Genomic DNA, 20,254 nt, shown 5'->3' with positions numbered 1-20,254 from the left:
CCCACACCCATGTGGATAAAAGTTCAGGAGGGATATCTCAGGAGCAAGGAGTCCTAGACCTACACTACGCCCCCAACCCAGGGTTCCAGTGCCAGGCAGATAAGTCCCCACAACTTCTGGCTGCAAAAACCAATGGGGATTGAGTCAGTGAAAGAAACTTCTGGAGTCCCAATCAGTTCCTTTTTTTAAAAAAAGATTTTATTTATTCATTTTTAGACAGATGGGAACAGAAGGAGAAAGAGAGGAAGAGAAATATCAGTGTGTGGTTGCCTCTCAAGCTCCCCATACTGGGGACCTGGCTCGCAACCCAGGCATGTGCCCTGACTGGGAATTGAACTGGTGACCCTTTGGTTCACAGCCCATGCTCAATCCACTGAGCTATACCAGTCAGGGCTCCAAGCAGGTCTTCTTAAGGAACCCCCACATGAACTTATTCAGATGCACTCCCTCTGAGCTTCAGCATGAGAGAAGCAGCTTGAAAGGCACCAGTGGTAGACAGGGAGAAACTGGCATCAAGATAAGCAGAGGTCATTGTCCCTTTTCTGAGCCCTCCCTACACAGAGCCAGTAGGCTGGTGCCATGTCTGAGACTCCATCAACCTGGCCAGCAGTGTCTGACCCACCTTGGAGATCCCCAGACTGCCCCACCCAACTTACAGGCCCACCCAAGGGGCTTTTCCATAAGAATGGCTGGTCTTGGCTCCTGCATCCTATCAAACAAGCAAGCTGGCTTCAGTGAGCCCTAGCAGCAGCCAGATTAGATTCACAGCTTGGCTTTGCCTAGGAATCTCTAAACCCAACACAAGTAGCAGGCATCTCAGATTGCTTTACAGCTCAGGCAGGGTGCACTGGGCAAAAGAAAGGGCTGACCTTGGCCTGCACCACACGGGAAACCCGCAGGGTCAGTGCACCCAGTGGACAGCTACAGACCACACTGGAGCACCGCCACCCTGCCCCTGCACAGCTCATCCTCCACAGACAGTGGAGGATGGTGGTCAGTGGTCACAGCCAGCCTATGCAGCTGGGTGGCCTGGGTAAAGGCTTCCCACTGATCTGCCCACAGCAGTCAAGGCTCAACTACAAGAGGAAGGTATACTCAGTCCATATGAAGGGCACACCTTGAGTACACAGGTTGGATGATAGGGGAGGCTGTGCCACTGGACCCTACAGGACACCCACTACATTATAAGCCACACTACCAAGACTCGGAGTCATAGCAGCTCTACCTAATACATAGACACAAACACAGGGAGGCTGCCAGAATGAAGAAACAAACAAAATATGGCCCAAATGAAAGAACAGATCAAAACTCCAGAAAAAGAGCTAAAGGAAATGGAGATAAGCAATCTATCAGATGCAGAGGTCAAAACACTGGTTATAAGGATGCTCGAGGAACTTAGTAAGGACCTCAACACCATAAAAAAGATTCAGTCAGAAATGAAGGATCCCCTAATTGGAACAAAGAACAATTTACAGGAAACAAGAGTAGACTGGTTCAAATCAATGATTTGAAACCTAAGGAAGCAGAAAACAACCAATCAGAGCAAGAAGAAAAAAGAATCCAAAAAAATGAGGATAGTATATGCAGCCTCTGGGATAACTTCAAGCATCCCAACATTTGGATCATAGGGTGCCAGAAGGGGAAGAAAAAGAGCAAGAAATTGGAAATCTATTTGAGAAATAATAAAAGAAAACTCCCCTAATTTGGTGAAGGAAATAGACATGCAAGTCCAGGAAGCACAGAGAGTCCCAAACAAGATGGATGCAAAGTGGCCCACTCCAATATATATCATAATTAAAATGCCAAAGGTTGAAGATAAAGAGAGAATCTGCCCTGGCTGGTGTGGCTCCGTGGACTGAATGTCGGCCTGTGAGCCAAAGAAAGGGTTGCCAGTTTGATTCCCAGTCAGAACACATGCCTGAGTTGTGGGCCAAGTCCCCAGTAGGGGGCACTCAAAAGGCAACCACACATTGATGTTTCTCTCCTTCTTTCTCTCCTCACCTTCCCTCTCTAAAATTAAAATGTTAAAAAATAATTAAAAAAAAAGTTAAAGAGAGAATCTTAAAAGCAGCAAGAGAAAAGAAGTTAGCTACCTACAGAGGAGTTCCCATAGGACTGTTAGCTGATTTCTCAAAAGAACTTTGCAGGCTAGAAGGGATTGGCAAGAAATATTCAAAGTTATGAAAAGCAGGGACCTAGAGCCAAGTCTACTCTACCCAGCAAAAGCTATCATTTAGAATGGGAGGGCAGGTAAAGAGCTTCTCAGATAAGAAAAAACTAAGGCGTTCATCATCACCAAACCATTATTATACGAAACATTAAAGGGACTTATGTTAAAGGGAAAAAGAAGATCAAAACTATGAACAATAAAATGGCAAACATACAAGTCTATCAACAATTGAATCTAAAACACAGACTAAGCAAAGAAGAATAAAGACAGAATCATGGATAGAGAGAGCCTTTTGATGGTTGCCAGATGGGAGGGGTGTGGGAGAATGGGAGAAGAGGTGAGGGGATTAAGAAGTACAAATAGGTACTTATAGAATAGCCATGGGGATGTAAAGTACAGTATAGGAAATGGAGCAGTCAAAGAACTTATATGCATGACCCACGGACATGAATAATTGCAAGGGATTGCCTGAGGAAGTGGGGGACACTAGATGGAGGGGGTCAATGGAGGAAAAATCAGGACTACTATAATAGTGTAATCAATAAAATATAATTAAAAGTGAGTGTTTAATTTTAAATTTTATTTTTAAATTACAGTGTACATTCAATATTATTTATTATTTTCAGATATACAGGATAGTGGTTAGACAGTCATATACTTTCCAAAGTGTTTCTCTGATACTTCCAGTATCCACTTGTCACCATACATAGTTATTACAGTATTATTGACTGTATTTCCTATGTCAGAATTTATAGTCCTGTGACTGTTTTGTAACTACCAAGGTCTTAATCCCTTCACCTTTCCTTCCAATCCCCCATCCCTACTCCCCTCTGGCAACCATCAGTCTGTTCTCTGTATCTATGGTCTGTTTCTGTTTTGTTTATTTAGTTCTTTAGATTCTACATACAAGTAAAATCATATGGTATTTGTCTTTCTCTGACTGACTTAATTTCAGTTAGCATGATACCCTCTAGGCCCATCCATGATGTCGCTAATGGTAATATTTCATTATTTTTTATGGCTGAATAATGTTCCATTGTATATATGTACCACAACTTTTCATCCACTCTTCTGTTTGTGGGCATTTGGGTAGCTCCCTATCTTGGCTGTTGTAAATAACACTACTTTGAAGATAGGGGTACGTATGTTCTTTTGAATTAGTGCTTTGGGTTTCTTCAGCTATGTACCCAGAAGTGGAATTGCTACGTCATAAAGCAGTTTCATTTTTAATTTTTTAAGGACCTTCCATAGTATTTTTCATAGTGGCTGCACAAGGGTTCCTTTTTCCCCACATGCTCACCAGCACTTGTTACTGGTGATACACTGATGGTGGCTATATCTGACAGGTGTGAAGTGGTATCTCCTAGTGGTTTAATTTGCATCTCTCTGATGATTAGTGATGTTGAGCATCTTTTCATATGTCTGTTGGCCATCTGTATGTCCTCTTTGGAGAAGTGTCTATCCAGGTCCTTTGCCCATGATTTGCCTGTGTCTTTAAGGATTCTTCTAACACTGAATTTTAGTGTACAGGATAGATTACCGTAAACTAATTTCTGAACCAAATTTAGCTAGCCCCCATCGTTGCAAGTCTTGGGCTCTTTCTTCCCTTTTCGATGACTGTGTGGTGACATCACTAGATGAAGCTGTCCCTTCGGGTTGAGCTTCTGTATCTAGTACTTCTCATGGACCATTTCATTCCCCTTTATCTTGAATCTTTAAGAGAAAATGTTGACATGTTTTTAGCAGCTTCTTATTTGAAATTACCACTGGAGTGAGTGTGAAGCAGTATTTGCCAGAAGCATAAAGTATCATGTGAAATGGTTATATCCAGCTGCAGCCCTGCAGACCCCACAGGCGCCCAAAGCACCAGATGTATTAAATTTGTAGCATCTGACTTCCTTTTTTCCTGACATTCTGTTCCTAAAATCAGAGTTAATGTACCCACGCAGTTTTCAGTCTTAATTCTCTCCAAGAAAATGTTTGCTAAAGGGGAGATCTAAAATTTTTCAAATATTTTCCCTCTGATACTCTGTTCGTCCAGGTTTATACCGAGTATCAGAAATGTAGGAATAGTCAAGACTTTGGAATGTAAAATTGTGACATTTTTGAGTAATTATTAGAGGCAAAAAATGAGATTGTGTGTTTTATCCAAGTTACTGTGGGGGCAGCTGCACTCAGCATCTCATCACATGACAGAAATGACAGGCCACTGTAGAAGTTAGTGGACTTTGCACGTAGGTGTCTGAGGACAGACAGTACCTAATCCGTGGAGGTGTGTGGGATTTTTAAGTGCCCTATTAAAGTAGTACATGAGAAACAATCAGGTTGGTGGCTCAGGACACCTGGACCCTAGGGGCTTGTAAAGATATGTTACATGTATTTGACTCACTTGTTCCTTGACACCTGTTCCCTTGAGCACCCCTACCCCCACTGGATTGCTGAGCCAGCTGCACTGCAGTACCCATTTGGTGTCCTGATTACCAGGGACACTGAGGCGATGATAGGGAGGAGCCATCACAGCCTGTCTCTGGCCCACTTCACAGCTCGCCTTTTCCACCCAGACCAGGGCTCCAAGGAGAATGTTGTGGTCCTGCCTGCCTACGAAGCTGTTGAGCTGGCAGATTTGTGACTGCCCAGGACAGGACACACTAAGTGTGGTGTGCTGGGCAACAAGGGGCAAGGTGGCAGCTTTGCTAGGCCATCCAGCATGGCCTCCCTAATGGGCAGTACTTGGGAAGGGGCCAAGGAGGTCAGGATCCTGCATACACATTCACTGCACCCTGGAGAGCAGGGAGGCGCACCTGGGGCTCCTTGGATGGGGAGGAAGTGGGAACCCAGAGAAGCCACTGCAGTCATCCTGAGCTGAGTTTTAGTGTGTCTTCTCGCACCTGGCTCCGGGTAGCCTTGGGCTCCCCAGAGTAGCTTTTACAAGGCAGGGATAGGACTGCAGGATTTTTAGGGATTGCATACATGTAGTGAGTTATGTGTTAAATCTGGCATCTCTCTTGAGTAAGTGCACTTAGTAATCTTAAAGAATATGTAATTTGATTTATATTTTTATCATCTTCAAAGCGTTCATCACTAAAACCTATGCCAAGAAAGCTAACCTGAGCACCCTCAGAGAGATCACACTGTATGGCCGGTTTTACCTTGGAAGAAAGTAGAGTGACAGGACTTTGGAATCTCTCTTACCATGATCTAGGTTATCTTGACTGCCCCTTTTGGTGTCCTCAGATGTTTCCCATCCTTGCAGAGCACCCCTCATAGGCAGGCACACCGGGTCCTGCTTGGGCGGTAAAGCAGGGGTCAGCACATGTTTTCTGTGAAGAACCACTAGCAAATATTTTAGTCTTCGTGGCCACATGCAGTCTGTGTCATATACTCTTCCCTCGCCTTTAAAACGTGAAAACCTTTCTTAGTTACCAGGCCTTAGATAAACAGGCCACGCGGGCCCTGCCCGCGTTAAAGCCGGCACAGCTATGCTTTGTGGAGCTGTTCTTTGTGTGCTCACGCCAGGCTGTCTTTTTCTTCTGGCAGGGATGGAATCCCACCCTACAGGATCCGCAAGCAGCACCGCCGGGAGATGCAAGAGAGTGTCCAGGTCAACGGGCGGGTGCCTCTACCTCACATTCCTGTAAGTTCCACTGCACAGCCTGCTCCCTTCCTGTCTCAGTTTGGGACGCACCACCTTCTCATACCCGTGCCCATCTGTTTTCTCCATTCCAACTAACTAGGCTGCTGTGGCTGTGACCAGTGGGAAGGGCACCTGCCTGACTTCCTATGAGTTCAGCTCACATCCAGGGAAAGCTGGTGGTCACGTCTCGCAGGCTGGAGGGGGCAGCTTGTAGGGTCCAGCCTGCAGAGTCGGTTCAGAAGAAAAGTGAGTGCCCTCCTGCAGTGTCCACTGTGCAGTTTTTCTCACTAGGTCAAGGAGGTGATTTTCCTTGAGGTGGGAGAGCAGCTCTAAGTCTCCCTCACAAACTCAACGCCCAGGCCTGGCCCTTGCACAGCCATGTGACTATGTCGTGTCAGAAAGCCTGGCAGCGCCCCCAGTGGCCCCATCCCAAGTTATTGTGAGTGCTGCCTTGTTCAGGATGAAAGGAGACATCAACCTTTCTGCAGCTGAATGGCGGGAGTTACCACGTGGGCACCCTCACTTCAGAGCTACCTCAGCTCCACCTCTTGGATAAAAATAAAAAGGTGATAGCAGCTCTCCAGCTTGTCCGGGTTCACAGAGCCCAGCGCCAGGCAAGGCTGGCCACAACTGTCTCCACCTGCAGAGAGTTCCTTTGTTGATGAATGGACTGATAAGCTCTTCTTATTTTGACTCAATGACTTTGAACAGGAAAGACTTTTAGGGGAAGATAGGAAAAGCTTTCAGGAGAGGCTCCAGCCCATTGGTGCCTGCAGCATCTGGGGGCAGCCAGGCTGCTCATTTGTGGTTTCTATGCAGGGAGAGTGGTCATTTCTTGGGATCACAAAACATATCCACCCTTCATCAGGATTCCTGGATTAGAGTCTCTGCAGATACTTTAATTTCCAAATAAGAAAAGTGATTGTTTATGGTTGAGAAGGAAGGATGTTGGTTTGTTCTTACTTCTGAAACAAGGACGGTCAAGCACTTTCTCACCACCCAGAGAACTCTTGGCATGGACTTGGCCTGACCTAGGCACTGACAGTGTCTGCTTAGGGAAAAGTGGAAGACATTGTGGGTGGGGTGCATGTGCACGAGTGTTCGTGCACATGCGTGTATCTGCCACAGTTGACTTGGGGAGCACCCAGCTTCACTTGTGTCATCTAGAGGGGTCTGGGCCTGAGCCGAGATGGTGACCACAGTGCATCTTCACCCTCACAAAATATTTACTCACAATGGGAAAGAGCTACTTTTGGGTAGGACTTGCCAGGCCCTCCTGAGTCAGGAATCAGGTGCCGTCATCAGTGTCAGGACAGATGGACACTGCCCCTGTGAGGAGAGTGAGAAGGGCCCATTGCCCCAGTGCCTCCTGCCAGGATGTCACCAGGACACAGCCCAAGTTGCCATGGTGCACAGAACTGGCTTCTGTTGTCTGTTTAAATGCCCCATTCCTTCCAGGGTCTCCTCACTGCCCAGTCCCCTGGGGCTCACCAGCCATGGCTACCTTTTCCCCACCTAGCTCCCCTCGAAGCACTAGGCACCCGACTGCCCCTTCTTCATCTGGTCTCCTCATCTCCAGCACAGATCCCTGCCTGGTGTTAGGCACTGCCAGGCCTTCCACACCCACTCTTCCCACCCCCGAAGCATCAGCCTGTGTCCTGCCTTGCTCTCAGCCCCTTTCTCTCTCCAGGCCCCTCAAAGGTTTCTATGGCCAGCTCTGCATCCGTCATGGTCAGCACCCATCCCACACAAGGATGTTCATCTCTGAGTCCTTCATGTAATTTTTAAACCTAATCTTACAGGTTTCTGTGGTAGTTCTAGGTATTGTCTTTACTCCTGTTTTGCAGATGAGAAATAAGCAGGCAGAGTTGAGACCATGCTCAGAGCCCACCACCAGGGGGCACTGCCTCTACTCAGGCTCCCACCCTCACCCTGAGTCTTTTCTCCTGGCCTTGTTCCACAACTGGAGGTCAGGGCTCTCAATAGGCACTGCCTGCCCACAGAAGTTAGAGAGGAGTCCTGTGTTCCACCCAGTCCCCAGGCCGCCTCTTTCTTCCACTTGTCTTCCTGACTCATCTGAAGCCCCTCCAGACCCTCCCCCTCCTCAGCCCTCCCTCACCTACACCTTGGTGGCTTAGATTTTTAAAACATGTTTTGCTATAAAGGACACTGGAACAGATGGTGAAATTGGAATAAGATCTGCTAATTAGGTAACAATATTATATCAGGGTTCTCTTTTTAAAATATCTGTCCTGTTGTAGGTATAAGAATGCCTTGGGTTATTATTTTTATAATATATGTACACACACATATACACACATGTATATTTTAAAGATTTTATTTACATTTTAGAGAGAGGGGAAGAGAGGGAGAAAGAGGGAGAGAAACATCAATCTGTTGCCTCTTAAACGTCCCCAACTGGGGACCTGGCCTGCAACTCTCGTATGTGCCCTGACTGGGAATTGAACTGACAACTTTTTGGTCTGCGGGCCAGTGCTCAATCCACTGAGCCACACCAGCCACAGCATATTTTTTTTAATATATTAAAAAATGTGTTTAATTGATTCTAGCCCTGGCCAGTGTTGCTTAGTGGATTGAGGGCCGGCCTGCAAACCAGTCGAGTCACCAGTTTGATTCCCAGTCAGGGCACATGCCTGAGTTGTGGGCCAGGTTTCCAGCAGGGGGCACTTAAGAGGCAACCTCACGTTGATGTTTCTCTCCCCCCCTTTCTCCCTCCCTTCCCTTCTTTAAAAATAAATTAATTAAATCTTAAAAAAATAAAAGTGATTGGAGAGAGAGAAATAAACATTGACTTGTTCCACTTATTTAAGCAGTCATTGGTTGTTTCTTGTATGTGTGCTGACACGGAATGGAATCTGCAACCTTGGCATGTCTGTATGATGCTCTAACCAACTTAGCTACTGCCCTGGGTCATTGTTAAACACATTCTAAAGTGTTTAGGAGTAAATAGGCACCGTGTGTGCAGTTTATTCTTGACTGGCTCAGAGAAGTGTGTGTGTCTGTGTGTACACATGTACATTGTGTCTGTGTGAATGAGAGAGAGAATGACAATGTAAGAGAAATATCAGCAGTTGGGGCATCTGGATGGGAGTTCTTGTGCTATTCTTGCAACTTTTAAATTTGAGATTACTTCAAAATAAACCTTCCCCCCCAAAAAAAAGAGTTACACAGTATATCACTATAAAATACATTGCAGAATTATATTCTTTAAAAAGGAAAGTCCTTCAGAGAAAAGTTGTACTTCTCCCCTGATTTTTTCCTGTGCCCTGAATTTTATGTCTTCCAACCCTGCAACAGCCTGGTCCAAATACACTGTGTGCTAGGTAGGGACTACTGTCCTCTCGTGTGTGGGGCGGGACTGCAGGGAGCCGGTTGGTCCTGCAGTGTTCTGTGGGCTCTGTCTCCCACTGCTCCCTCCTCTGTGGCCTGTGCAGCTCTACCTGTCCAGGCCCCAGGCTTCACCGGGTCTCGCACTGGCCAAGCATATTAGAAGCCCTTTTTTGGGTCAGTCTGGGGGGCCCTCTGTAGGGCACACTCACAGGGTCCTGCCAGCTGCTGCCTTGGTGACCTGACCCCAGGAGACCAAATTCTGCCCTGCTCAGTGTCTCTGACTCAGTGGCCATGGAAATCGGTGTTCCATTCTCACTCCCAGATCAGAGCTGGGTGACAGAGGTATTTACTTTGACGAGAAAAGGGGGCAGTGAGGAAGGTGATTCCCAGGTGAAGGGAGGAAAAGTAAATGCTTTAAAATAAAATTCAGATTTCACATTATTTTCTCCACCCAAAAGGTGCTTGAATGCCACCTTGGTATAGAGAACAGTATTTCAATGTTCTGCATGTCTGGCTAATCAGCAGTGTCTCCTTGCAGCGTACCTACCGAATGCCAAAGGAAATTCGCGTGGAGCCCCAGAAGTTCGCTGCGGAGCTCATCCACCGCCTGGAGGCTGTGCAGCGGACTCGGGAGGCAGAGGAGAAGCTGGAGGAGCGACTGAAGCGCGTGCGCATGGTGAGTGGGCCTCAGTTGGGGAGATCATGCACATCATGGTTTTCGAGTTATGTTACTACAGCTTCTGGCCCCAAGGGGTCTCTTCCAGGTTCTCCTGGAGCCCCTTTCTCCCCACTCAACTACACTCTGGCTCCTCACAGACTTTGACCTGCCCTGGTGGCTGACCAAGGCACACTGTCCTGTGGCACCTGCCCCCTGTAAGCGCCCCACCCCTATTCCCTTCTTGGCCTGTCTCCCTAGGGAGATGTCCCTATGGTGGGCCCTGAGCCTGGGCCTAGGGAATGACCAGCAGGGGTCAGCGGTGGCATTGAATGCTGCGGTTGGGGTTCTTATTTCAACCGCTTGTAGGAAGACAGTTAAGAGGGAAGCCAGGACACCTCCCAGCTGTCATCCCCAACGTACTCACCACACTGAGGCAATACTAGTTCATCTTGGGGGCATCTGGCACAGGACATGCCCACACTGCAGACTAACCAGCCTCTCCATTTACCCCCTTCCTGCTATTCTCCCCTCGGTGCCCCAGTCTCCCTTCCCTCTGCTGAGCCCCTTTGGGCCAGACCCCTGACCCCATGGGTGAGCAGACCTGTCTTGCTGGCCACATGCCCCGTATCCCTCATGCCCCGTATCCCTCATGCCCCCTTGGCATGTGGAGCCGAAATTCCCCTTGTGTGTTGGTAGATGGAGGCCCCTGAGAAGCATCACTGGGTCCTGGGCCACATGCGGCTGTGCAGAGCAGAGCTTGCACGTGGCAGGAAGGACTGGCAGCTCCCACTTACCACCTCAGAACACAGAATGGCTTTAGTGTGAGTGTAGGCTTCTGTTCATCTTGTCTTCTGTAGCCTCACTTGATGAATCTTGAATGCTAAGAAATTTCATGATATTTATAATTCATTTGCTTAAATACTTTTCTGCCCATGACTGCAGAAGAGACACCTTGTTTCTGTTGTCCTGGTGTCGGTCTGCAAGGTTCACTTCCACACACGTTCAGGGGCATCAGTGCAGAGGCATTGGTAACATGCACCACTGGAGCTCGGGGCCTTCCCTGTGCCCCTTGCACTCCCTAGCTTGTTGAACCTCACTGAATCCAGTCTCTCCTGATGCTGTGAGCCTCCACATCATTGGCAGAGAAGCCTTTGCTTTTCTGTTAGGTAGAAATTCCCTGCTGGAGGTTAATGGTCACCACCAAGTAAGTGGGTATCTTCCATTCTTAATATTTTATGTCTAATACTTAAAACTCAATAAAGTGGTGTTTCTTGAAGGGATTATTTCAGTGCCCAACTGATGTTTCTATTTAAAATACAGAATCTGAGCTCTCTCAGACTGCATCAGAACCCCTCAGGAGGGGCTTGCTCTCTTACCTCACACGTCCCAGGTGAGTTCTGTGCACCCAAAGTCTGGAGACACTGCCGTAAGGGTAGTCGTGGGGCACTGCAGATGGTGGTCATACTTTGCAATCTCCTTTCCTGCCCATCCTGGCACTGCACACAGGGAGTCCTGCTGGCTGCCCCTTGCAGCTGTGATCCGGTGTTCCCGACTCTCTTATAGTAATGCCCAGCTGCCAGCCAAGGGGCGGGGCTTTCCCATCTTTCCCTCACATCAGGACAGCAGGTGGATTTCAAATAACGTGTCACTAAGTTCAATACATGTTCTTTATTTCAGTTAGTGGATCTTTCGTTTCCGACTAGATCTTTTTTATGGTGTTGAGGTCCTCATTAAGTTCCTCGAGCATCCTTATAACCAGTGTTTTGACCTCTGCATCTGATAGATTGCTTATCTCCATTTCCTTTAGCTCTTTTTCTGGAGTTTTGGTCTGCTCTTTCATTTGGGCCATGTTTCTTTATTCCCTCATTCTGGCAGCCTCCCTGTGTTTGTGTCTATGTATTAGGTAGAGCTGCTATGACTCCGAGTCTTGGTAGTGTGGCTTATAATGTAGTGGGTGTCCTGTAGGGTCCAGTGGCACAGCCTCCCCTATCATCCAACCTGTGTACTCAAGGTGCGCCCTTCATATGGACTGAGTATACCTTCCTCTTGTAGTTGAGCCTTGACTGCTGTGGGCAGATCAGTGGGAAGCCTTTACCCAGGCCACCCAGCTGCATAGGCTGGCTGTGACCACTGACCACCATCCTCCACTGTCTGTGGAGGATGAGCTGTGCAGGGGCAGGGTGGCGGTGCTCCAGTGTGGTCTGTAGCTGTCCACTGGGTGCACTGACCCTGGGGTTTCCCGTGTGGTGCAGGCCAAGGTCAGCCCTTTCTTTTGCCCAGTGCACCCTGCCTGAGCTGTAAAGCAATCTGAGATGCCTGCTACTTGTGTTGGGTTTAGAGATTCCTAGGCAAAGCCAAGCTGTGAATCTAATCTGGCTGCTGCTAGGGCTCACTGAAGCCAGCTTGCTTGTTTGATAGGATGCAGGAGCCAAGACCAGCCATTCTTATGGAAAAGCCCCTTGGGTGGGCCTGTAAGTTGGGTGGGGCACAGTCTGGGGATCTCCAAGGTGGGTCAGACACTGTTGGCCAGGTTGATGGAGTCTCAGACATGGCACCAGCCTACTGGCTCTGTGTAGGGAGGGCTCAGAAAAGGGACAATGACCTCTGCTTATCTTGATGCCAGACATTTCAATTTCTCCCTGTCTACCACTGGTGCCTTTCAAGCTGCTACCCTGGTGCTGGAGCTCGGAGGGACTGAGTCTGAGTAGATGAGTCCATGTGTGGGCTCTTTAAGGGGAATTGATCAAGGCTCCAGCACTTCCTTCCACTGACTCAATCCCCATTGGTTTTTGCAGCCAGAAGTTGTACAGACTTATCTTCCTGGCACTGGAACCCTGGACTGGGGGCCAGTGTGGGGCTGGGACTCCTTGCTCCTGAGATATCCCTCCTGAATTTTTATCCACATGGGTGTGGGACCAGCCTGTTTTGCATCTGTGCCCCTCCTACCAGTCTGGATGGATGTGGTTTCTTTAATTCTGTAGTTGTCAGACTTTCATTCAGTTCAACTTCTGATGTTCCTGAGTGATGGTTGTTCTATATTTTAGTTGTAATTTTGATGTGGCTGAGCGAAGAGGCAAGCCATGTCTGCCTATGCTGCCGTCTTGATTGGAAGTCAGTAACATGTCAGAACCTGAGATTTGTGGCGGGTACCAGGAAGGTAGACCTGAGAGTAAGACAGATAGCCAGATGATGGTGATCTCCAGGAAGGAATTTGTATGAAAGTATTTTTAAGTGTTCTTACAGAATGCATAAGTAAATTTTTCTTACCAGTGTCTTTTCCTCTCCTCTTACGGTGATTTGGTGACCCTGACTCCCACAGAGCAGATGCCAGGTTAAGGGCTTCACATGTCCTTACCATCTATCCTCCCCACAGTTCCCACATTCAGTGATCTGCTTCAGGTCACTCAGCATGGACCCCACCATGTTGCATTCTAATGAGGGCAAGGGTGAGACTTCTTCGACCTGGAGTGAGTGGCTGTCAGGAACAGGGTCAGAGCCAGACCGTCTGTTAGGAACCCAGGACACTGGGTGTGTACTCACTGAGACCAGCTTTTTCTCAGATCCATCAGAGGCCTTTGAGTAATTGAAGGAATACTTAGCATTTTAATAGTCTTTTCTGGAAAAAAACAAAAAAAAAAACAAAGAACAAAAACCGTGAACAGAGTCCCCATGAAATATGGGATATTTTAGCAGGAGCTGAATCCCGGTTTGCACGTTGTGAGAAAGCTGGTGTCTTTATTGGTCTTGCACAGCCTTTCCATGGGCATCAGTTCTCTGTATGTGAGGGTTCCCCTGAGCACGTCGAGTTAACAACCCTTAAAACAAGTGTACTCATGAAATAATGTGTGTAACATTTCTTTCTTTTTTTGTTTTAATCCTCGTCGGAAGCTATGTTCATTGACCTTGGTGGGGGTGGGGCATTGATGTGAGAAATGAGAAACATTAATCAGTTGCCTCCCATATGCGCCCCCACTGGGGATTGAACCTGCAACCTAGGTTTGTGCCCTTACCAGTATCAGACTTGCAAAGTTTTGGTGTATGGGACGATGCTCCAGCCAACTGAGCCACCCAGCCAGGGCATGTGTATAATGTTTTTGTATTTATTATTGGTGTGTGGGAGGAGGGAGACAGAGAGGGAGAGAAGCATTGATCAGTTGCCTCTCACACATCCCCAGTTGGGGACCTGGCCCACAACCCAGGTGTGGGCCCTGACCAGGAATCAAATTGGCGACCCTTTGGTTGCCAGGCTGACACTCATTCCACTGAACCACACCAGCCAGGGTGCATGTGTGTAAAGTTTCTTAAAAGAAGTCAAAGAAAAGCCCTGGCTGGTGTGTGGCTCAGTGGATTAAGCACTGGCTTGTGAACCAGAGAGTCCCCGGTTCATTTCTCAGTCGGGGCACATGCCTGGGTTTCGGGCTAGGTCTCCGGTGGGGGGTGCGTGAGAGGCAACCACACATTGATGTTTCTCTCCCTCCCTTCTTCTCTGCCTAAAAATAAGTAAGTAAATAAAGTCAAAGAAAGGAAGAATTCACCACCTTTTTGCTATAGAATTGAGCTGTCATAATTGTTCTGTCAAGGTTTTAGTCTTGGCTCAATGACTGTGCGTGTTTGTTCTGGCAGGTCAACATTTTGAGCAAGACATTGTGAAGGTAGCTTGTGGCTGTGCGTGTCAGTGTGTTTTTTGGATGTCTGGTGCAGATGTTTCATTCTCTGTGGTGTCGCTGGCAGGTGCAAGGTGGCTGAGCCCAGAACCACCACCAGCTCTCAGGAGAAAGGCTGGTCCCAGCACAGTGTTCTTAGATAATAGCATTCAAATGAACTGCCCTTTGTATCTCTCCATCATCAGTGCAGGAACTAATTGACAGGAACGTGGCCTCAAGTTCAGGTGGGCTTTCCACAGGCAGTAGCCTGTGGCGGCCTCCAGACATGGGTGCCAGACCTGAGGTCAGGTGCTCAGGCCCCAAGCTGCTCCAGTGGGTTTGCTCCCACAGGCATCCCTTAGTCCTCAGGTGCGGCACACTGCGCAGCAGCTGGCAGTGCAGTCTCTGTACCCGTGTGTGATTTTGTAATCTAAAAAAAAAGGCAAAAGATTTGTACGATTTGAAGAGAAACTGGAGTTTTGATTTTGTGAACTAAATAAATCTTGCTATAGATAATAGTCCTTTTATTTAAAAGAAATAACTACAGAATTTTTATTTTATTTTATTTTTTTAAAAGATTTTATTTATTTTTAGAGAGGGAAAGGAGGGAGATAGAGAGAGAAAGAGAGAAACATCAATGTGCAGTTGCTGGGGGTTATGGCCTGCAACCCAGGCATGTATCCTGGCTGGGAATCGAACCAGAATTTTTAAATAACTTACTTTTGTTGTGAAATTTTGAAAATAAAAGCAAAGAAGAAAATTAAAACTATTTGTCCTGGCTGGTGTGACTTATTGGACTGAATGCCAGTCTGTGAACAGAAGCATCGCTGGTTCAATTACCACTCAGGGCACATGCCTGGGTTGTGGACCAGGTCCCCAGTGGGGAGCGCCCAAGAGGCAACCACATGTTGACGTTTCTCTCCCTCTCTTTGTTACTCCCTCCCCCTCTCTAAAAACAAAAACTTTTTAAAAAGAGGAAATGAAAACTATTAACTGAACAGTTAAGTCTATAACATTTCAAAACCATAACATTGAATTCTTACATATGCAAAACTTTAAGTGAAACTGGATCTCAGCTCAAAGTTGGCACCTGCACCTCTCAAGAATTTGTAGTTTCCTTTCCCTGGCTGGCGTAGCTCAGTGGATTAAGCGTGAGCTGCAAACCAAAGTGTCGCAGGTTCGATTCCCAGTCAGGGTACATGCCTGGGTTGCAGGCCACGGCCCCCAGCAACCGCACATTGATGTTTCTCTTTCTCTCTCTTTCTCCCTCCCTTCCCTCTCTAAAAATAAAAATAAATAAAATCTTTTTTAAAAAATGACAATTTCCTTTAAAAAATCTTTAAAAAAAAAAGAATTTGTAGTTTCCTCTTGCTTGCTGCTGCCTTGGGGAATAAATGGCTTCAATACTTTCAGTGCCCTGGAAAGACCCCTCAGTGCAAAGTCTCCTAGTCTCAGCCCTGCAAGGCAGAGGGGTGACGGGATGGGGTGTGTAAGCCCAGGGGTCCAAGTCTCTGCAGAGGTGGCTCCAAGCTGTGCCCAGGAGAGGGTGCGTTCACCTTCCATCTGTGAGTCCCCTTCTGTCGCCCTCTGTCCTCTTTTGTTCTACATTCTACCCTGAGCCTGAACTAATGACATTTAGATACTTTAGTGAGAAGTGGTGTGGTAAACTTTTGAAGATCTTTTAAATTAAAGTACAAGTGTAGCTTAGTCCCCCCCACCCTTTTCAATTATTACCAAATTTGCTCATTATTATCCTGATTTGGACAAATAACTCAGTAAGATGAGAAAATAAGTATGACCTGTATCTTTTGGAATTAAAGTGACAAAATGTTTATGTTTACACATATGGTTATGTTAACTCACAGAGAATTGAATAAAATTCAATTAGTTTAATGTGGGAATTTATCAAACACATAGCAAGATAAACAAAAAACGAGCTCTTCTGTACAAGGGCCATATTCCCTTTGATAACATTATGGAGAATGGGGCAATAAAATTGAAGAATAGGAAAATTTAACTGAAAGAAACCAAAAATCTTTATTGAGAAGCATGAAAGAAAACTAAGCCAGTGCAGGGGTTTCTCTGGCATTGTGTCCCTGAAGCACTGGTGTGTGGCACTTGCATGTCCTTGCACACTGATGGGTGAGCACAGATTCCTGTCCTCAGTCCCGCCTGCGCCCCGGCCTGCAGTCCAGCAGAGCTTGCTCAGGCATCTGTAGGAACAGAAAAGGCTCTTGGGAGTTGGGCAGCACCTCCAGCACCTCCCCTGGCCCTTGCCTCATCCTGGGCTCAGGGCTCCGGACACACCGGACATGGCACTGATCAGCTTTGTATTTGTTTGGTGGTTTCTTATTTGTTGTTTGTTTCCCCAAGTGTGAGATTTCCTTGGTCCAGCAGGTGCCAAGAGGTGATGTATGGCCTTGTCCCTACAGGAAGAAGAAGGCGAGGATGGCGATGTGTCCTCTGCACCCCCAGGGGCCAGTCACAAGCTGCCTTCGGCCCCAGCCTGGCACAACTTCCCACCCCGCTATGCAGATGTGGGCTGCGTGGGGCTGCGGGATGCACATGAGGAGAACCCCGAGAGCATCCTGGATGAGCACGTTCAGCGGGTCATGAGGACTCCTGGCTGCCAGTCACCCGGGCCTGGCCACCGCTCCCCTGACAGCATACACATGCCCAAGATATCTGGGGTGCTGGGAGGTGCACCACTGGGGCATGGCAAGCACGCGCCCAAGTTGGGGGCAAAGCTGGAAGCGGTTGGCATGCACCTCCACAGGCACAGTCACCACCACAGCCACCATGGTGTGACTAGGCCCAAGGAACAGACTGAGGTTGAGGCCGCCCGCCGGGTCCAGAGCAGCTTTGCCTGGGGCCCAGAGCTACACAGCCATGCAGCCAAAACCCGAAGCCACTTAGAGAACATGGGCACGACCCCCAATGCCAGTGATAGCCTGGCCTACAGGTAAGTGTCTTTGGTGACCCGAGTCATGATTTGAAACTGGGGCTGTGGATCCTTTGTCCCTAGGCTTGTGTCCAAGAGGAGCATATTCCCAGGGAGGAAGAGGCCTCAGTGAGAGGTCATGTCTCCCATGGATTCTCTTCTGGTTTTCTAGGCTAGAATTGCCCTTTAAAAGTCATTAAACCAAGGTCAGCTGCAGGGATTGCAGACATGTGGCCAAGACCTCAGGCACAGGAATAGGTGCCAGGCTTCTGCCTAGGGTATTGGTCCATCTGGGGCACCAGCCTACCTAGCCGATGATGCTTGGACTCCTTTCACTTCTTGCCATGGAGTTACCTGAAAAAACCCCTGTAACCCCTCAGAGCTGCTAGAATACACCACTTTGTCAAGGCCTTCATGTTTAGGGAGCCATGCAGGGTGTGGAGCACAGGTGGCCAGCCATCCAGTGACGGGCCAGGTTAAGTCAGTGGGTGACTCCCAGGTCTTGCTTTTGCAGCGGGAAGGCCGGCATGACCTCCAAAAGAAATGCCAAGAAGGCTGAGTCAGGGAAGAGTGCCAGTGCTGAGGTGCCAGGCCCTTCAGAGGACGCAGAGAAGAACCAGAAGATCATGCAGTGGATCATTGAGGGGGAGAAGGAGATTAGCAGGCACAGGAAGGCCAGCCATGGGTAAGCAGTACCCGGTGTCCTGGGGGTGTGGGCACAGGTGTGCAGAACCAGCTGGCAAGCCTCTAAAGCTGCTTTGCCAGTGTTCTATGTGGCATGGCCCCACCCACTATCTTCCTGAAAACCATGTACAGTGGAAGCAAGAATTCAAAGGGATCAGGTTCAGCCCATTGCAGTGTGAGCTTGGGTTTTGGGGAAGGGTTTTAAAGATTATTTATTTTTAGAGAGGGGGAAAGGGAGGGAGAAAGAGCAGGTTAGAAGCATCAGCATATGAGAGAAACATCAATGTTGCCGATCACACATACCCAAATGGGGACCTGGCCCACAACCAAGGCATGTGCCCTAACTGGGAATCAAACCAGGAACCCCTTGGTTCACAGGCTGGTGCTCAATCCACTGAGCCACACCAGCCAGGGCTGATTTGATTTATATGTCAATAAATCTGTTAAAAATAAGTAACAAAAAAAGAATTGTAGTCCTGACTGGGTAGCTCAGTTGGTTAGAGTGTCAGCCTGACACTCCAAGATTGTGGGTTCAATCCCCAGTCAGGGCACATACAAGAATCAATCAATGGGCCCTGGCTGGTGTAGCTCAGTGGATTGAGTGCAGGCCTGTGAACCAAAGCATAGCCAGTTTGATTCCCAGTCAGGGCACATGCCTGGGTTGCAGGCCATATCCCCAGTATGGGGTATGCTAGAGGCAACCACGCATTGATGTTTCACTCCCTCTCTTTCTCCCTCCCTTCCTCATCTCTCTAAAATAAATAAATAAATCTTTTAAAAAAATCAATCAATGGACTTCTGGCCAAGATGGAGGCGTAGGTAGACACACTGTGCCTCCTCGCACACCCAAAAGAGGGACAACAACAACTTAAAAGCAAAAAACAACTAGAACTGACAAAATCGAACTGTAAAGAAGTCTGAAAACCAAGGAGTTAAAGAAGACACACTCATCCAGGCCAGTAGGAGGGGCGGAGACAGGTGCATGAAGAGGACTCAGAGCAAGGAGGTGGCTGGTGGACCCAGCCAGGCAGGGTGGCTGGTGGAGCTTGTAGTCCCACATTCGAGTGCAGATAAACTGGGAGGAACAACTGGGGAGCAAGGCAGACTGTGCAACCCAGGGCTCCAGTGCGGGGAAATAAAGCCTCAAACCTCTGACTGAAAACACCTGTAGGGGTGGAGGCAGCAGTAAGAGAAACTCCCAGCCTCACAGGAGAGTTCACTGGAGAGACCCACAAGGGTCCTAGAACGTACACAAACCCACCCACCTTGGAATCAGGACCAGAAGGGCCCACTTTGCTTGTGGGAAGCAGGGGAGGTGACTGAAAGCCAGCAGAGAGCAGAGCAAGTGCCATTTTTCCCTCTCGGATCCCTTCCCCACATACAGCGTTACAACGCAGCAAAATGGGTTACCCCTCCCAGGTGAATACCTAAGGTTCCACCCCTTACTACGTAACAGGCATGCCAAGACAGAAAAAAAGGTGGCCCAAATGAAAGAATAGATCAAATCCCCAGAAAAAATACAACTAAGTGACAAAGAGATAGCCAGCCTATCAGATGCACAGTTCAAAACACTGGTAATCAGGATACTTATAGAATTGGTTGAATTTGGTCTGGTCACAAATTAGGTGAAAAAATGAAGGTTACGCTAAGTGAAATAAAGGAAAATATACAGGGAACCAATAGTGATGGGAAGGAAACTGGGACTCAAATCAATGGTATGGATCAGAAGGAAGAAAGAAACATTCAACCAGAACAGAATGAAGAAACAAGAATACAAAACGGTGAAGAGAGGCTTCTTTAGATGTTCCAACATCCGAATTATAGGGGTACCAGAAGGAGAAGAGGAAGAGCAACAAGTGGAAAAGGTATTTGAACAAATAATGAAGGAGAACTTCCCCAATCTGGCAAAGGAAATAGACTTCCAGGAAGTTCAGGAAGCTCAGAGAGTCCCAAAGAAGTTGGACCCAAGGAGGATCACACCAAGGCACATTATAATGACATTACCCAAGATTAAAAATAAGGAGAGAATCATAGAAGCAGCAAGAAAAAAGGAAACAGTAACCTACAAAGGAGTTCCCATCAGACTGTCAGCTGATTTCTCAAAAAAGACCTTACAGGCAAGAAGGGGCTAGAAAGAAGTATTCCAGGTCCTGAAAGGCAGGGACCTACATCC

At 47.7% G+C, this 20,254-nt stretch overlaps 1 protein-coding gene across 3 annotated transcripts in view; it reads left to right on the top strand.

The window, feature by feature from the left end:
* AXIN1 (axin 1) overlaps positions 1-20,254 on the top strand; it is a 70,784-nt gene that overhangs the window by 42,728 nt on the left and 7,802 nt on the right. For all 3 annotated transcript variants that reach the window (XM_045849153.1, XM_045849151.1, XM_045849152.1), the window contains 4 exons: positions 5,708-5,804; positions 9,694-9,831; positions 16,889-17,418; positions 17,912-18,082. In XM_045849153.1, coding sequence (XP_045705109.1) covers positions 5,708-5,804; positions 9,694-9,831; positions 16,889-17,418; positions 17,912-18,082 — 936 coding nt within the window. The remainder of the gene's footprint in view (positions 1-5,707; positions 5,805-9,693; positions 9,832-16,888; positions 17,419-17,911; positions 18,083-20,254) is intronic.

The sequence above is a fragment of the Phyllostomus hastatus genome, unplaced genomic scaffold (genome assembly GCF_019186645.2).
Source record: "Phyllostomus hastatus isolate PE091 unplaced genomic scaffold, TTU_PhHast_1.1 phas_contig_64, whole genome shotgun sequence".
Lineage (NCBI taxonomy): Eukaryota > Metazoa > Chordata > Mammalia > Chiroptera > Phyllostomidae > Phyllostomus > Phyllostomus hastatus.
The sequence above is the reverse complement of the archived record's forward strand: the minus strand, read 5'-3'. Positions and strand labels throughout refer to the sequence as shown.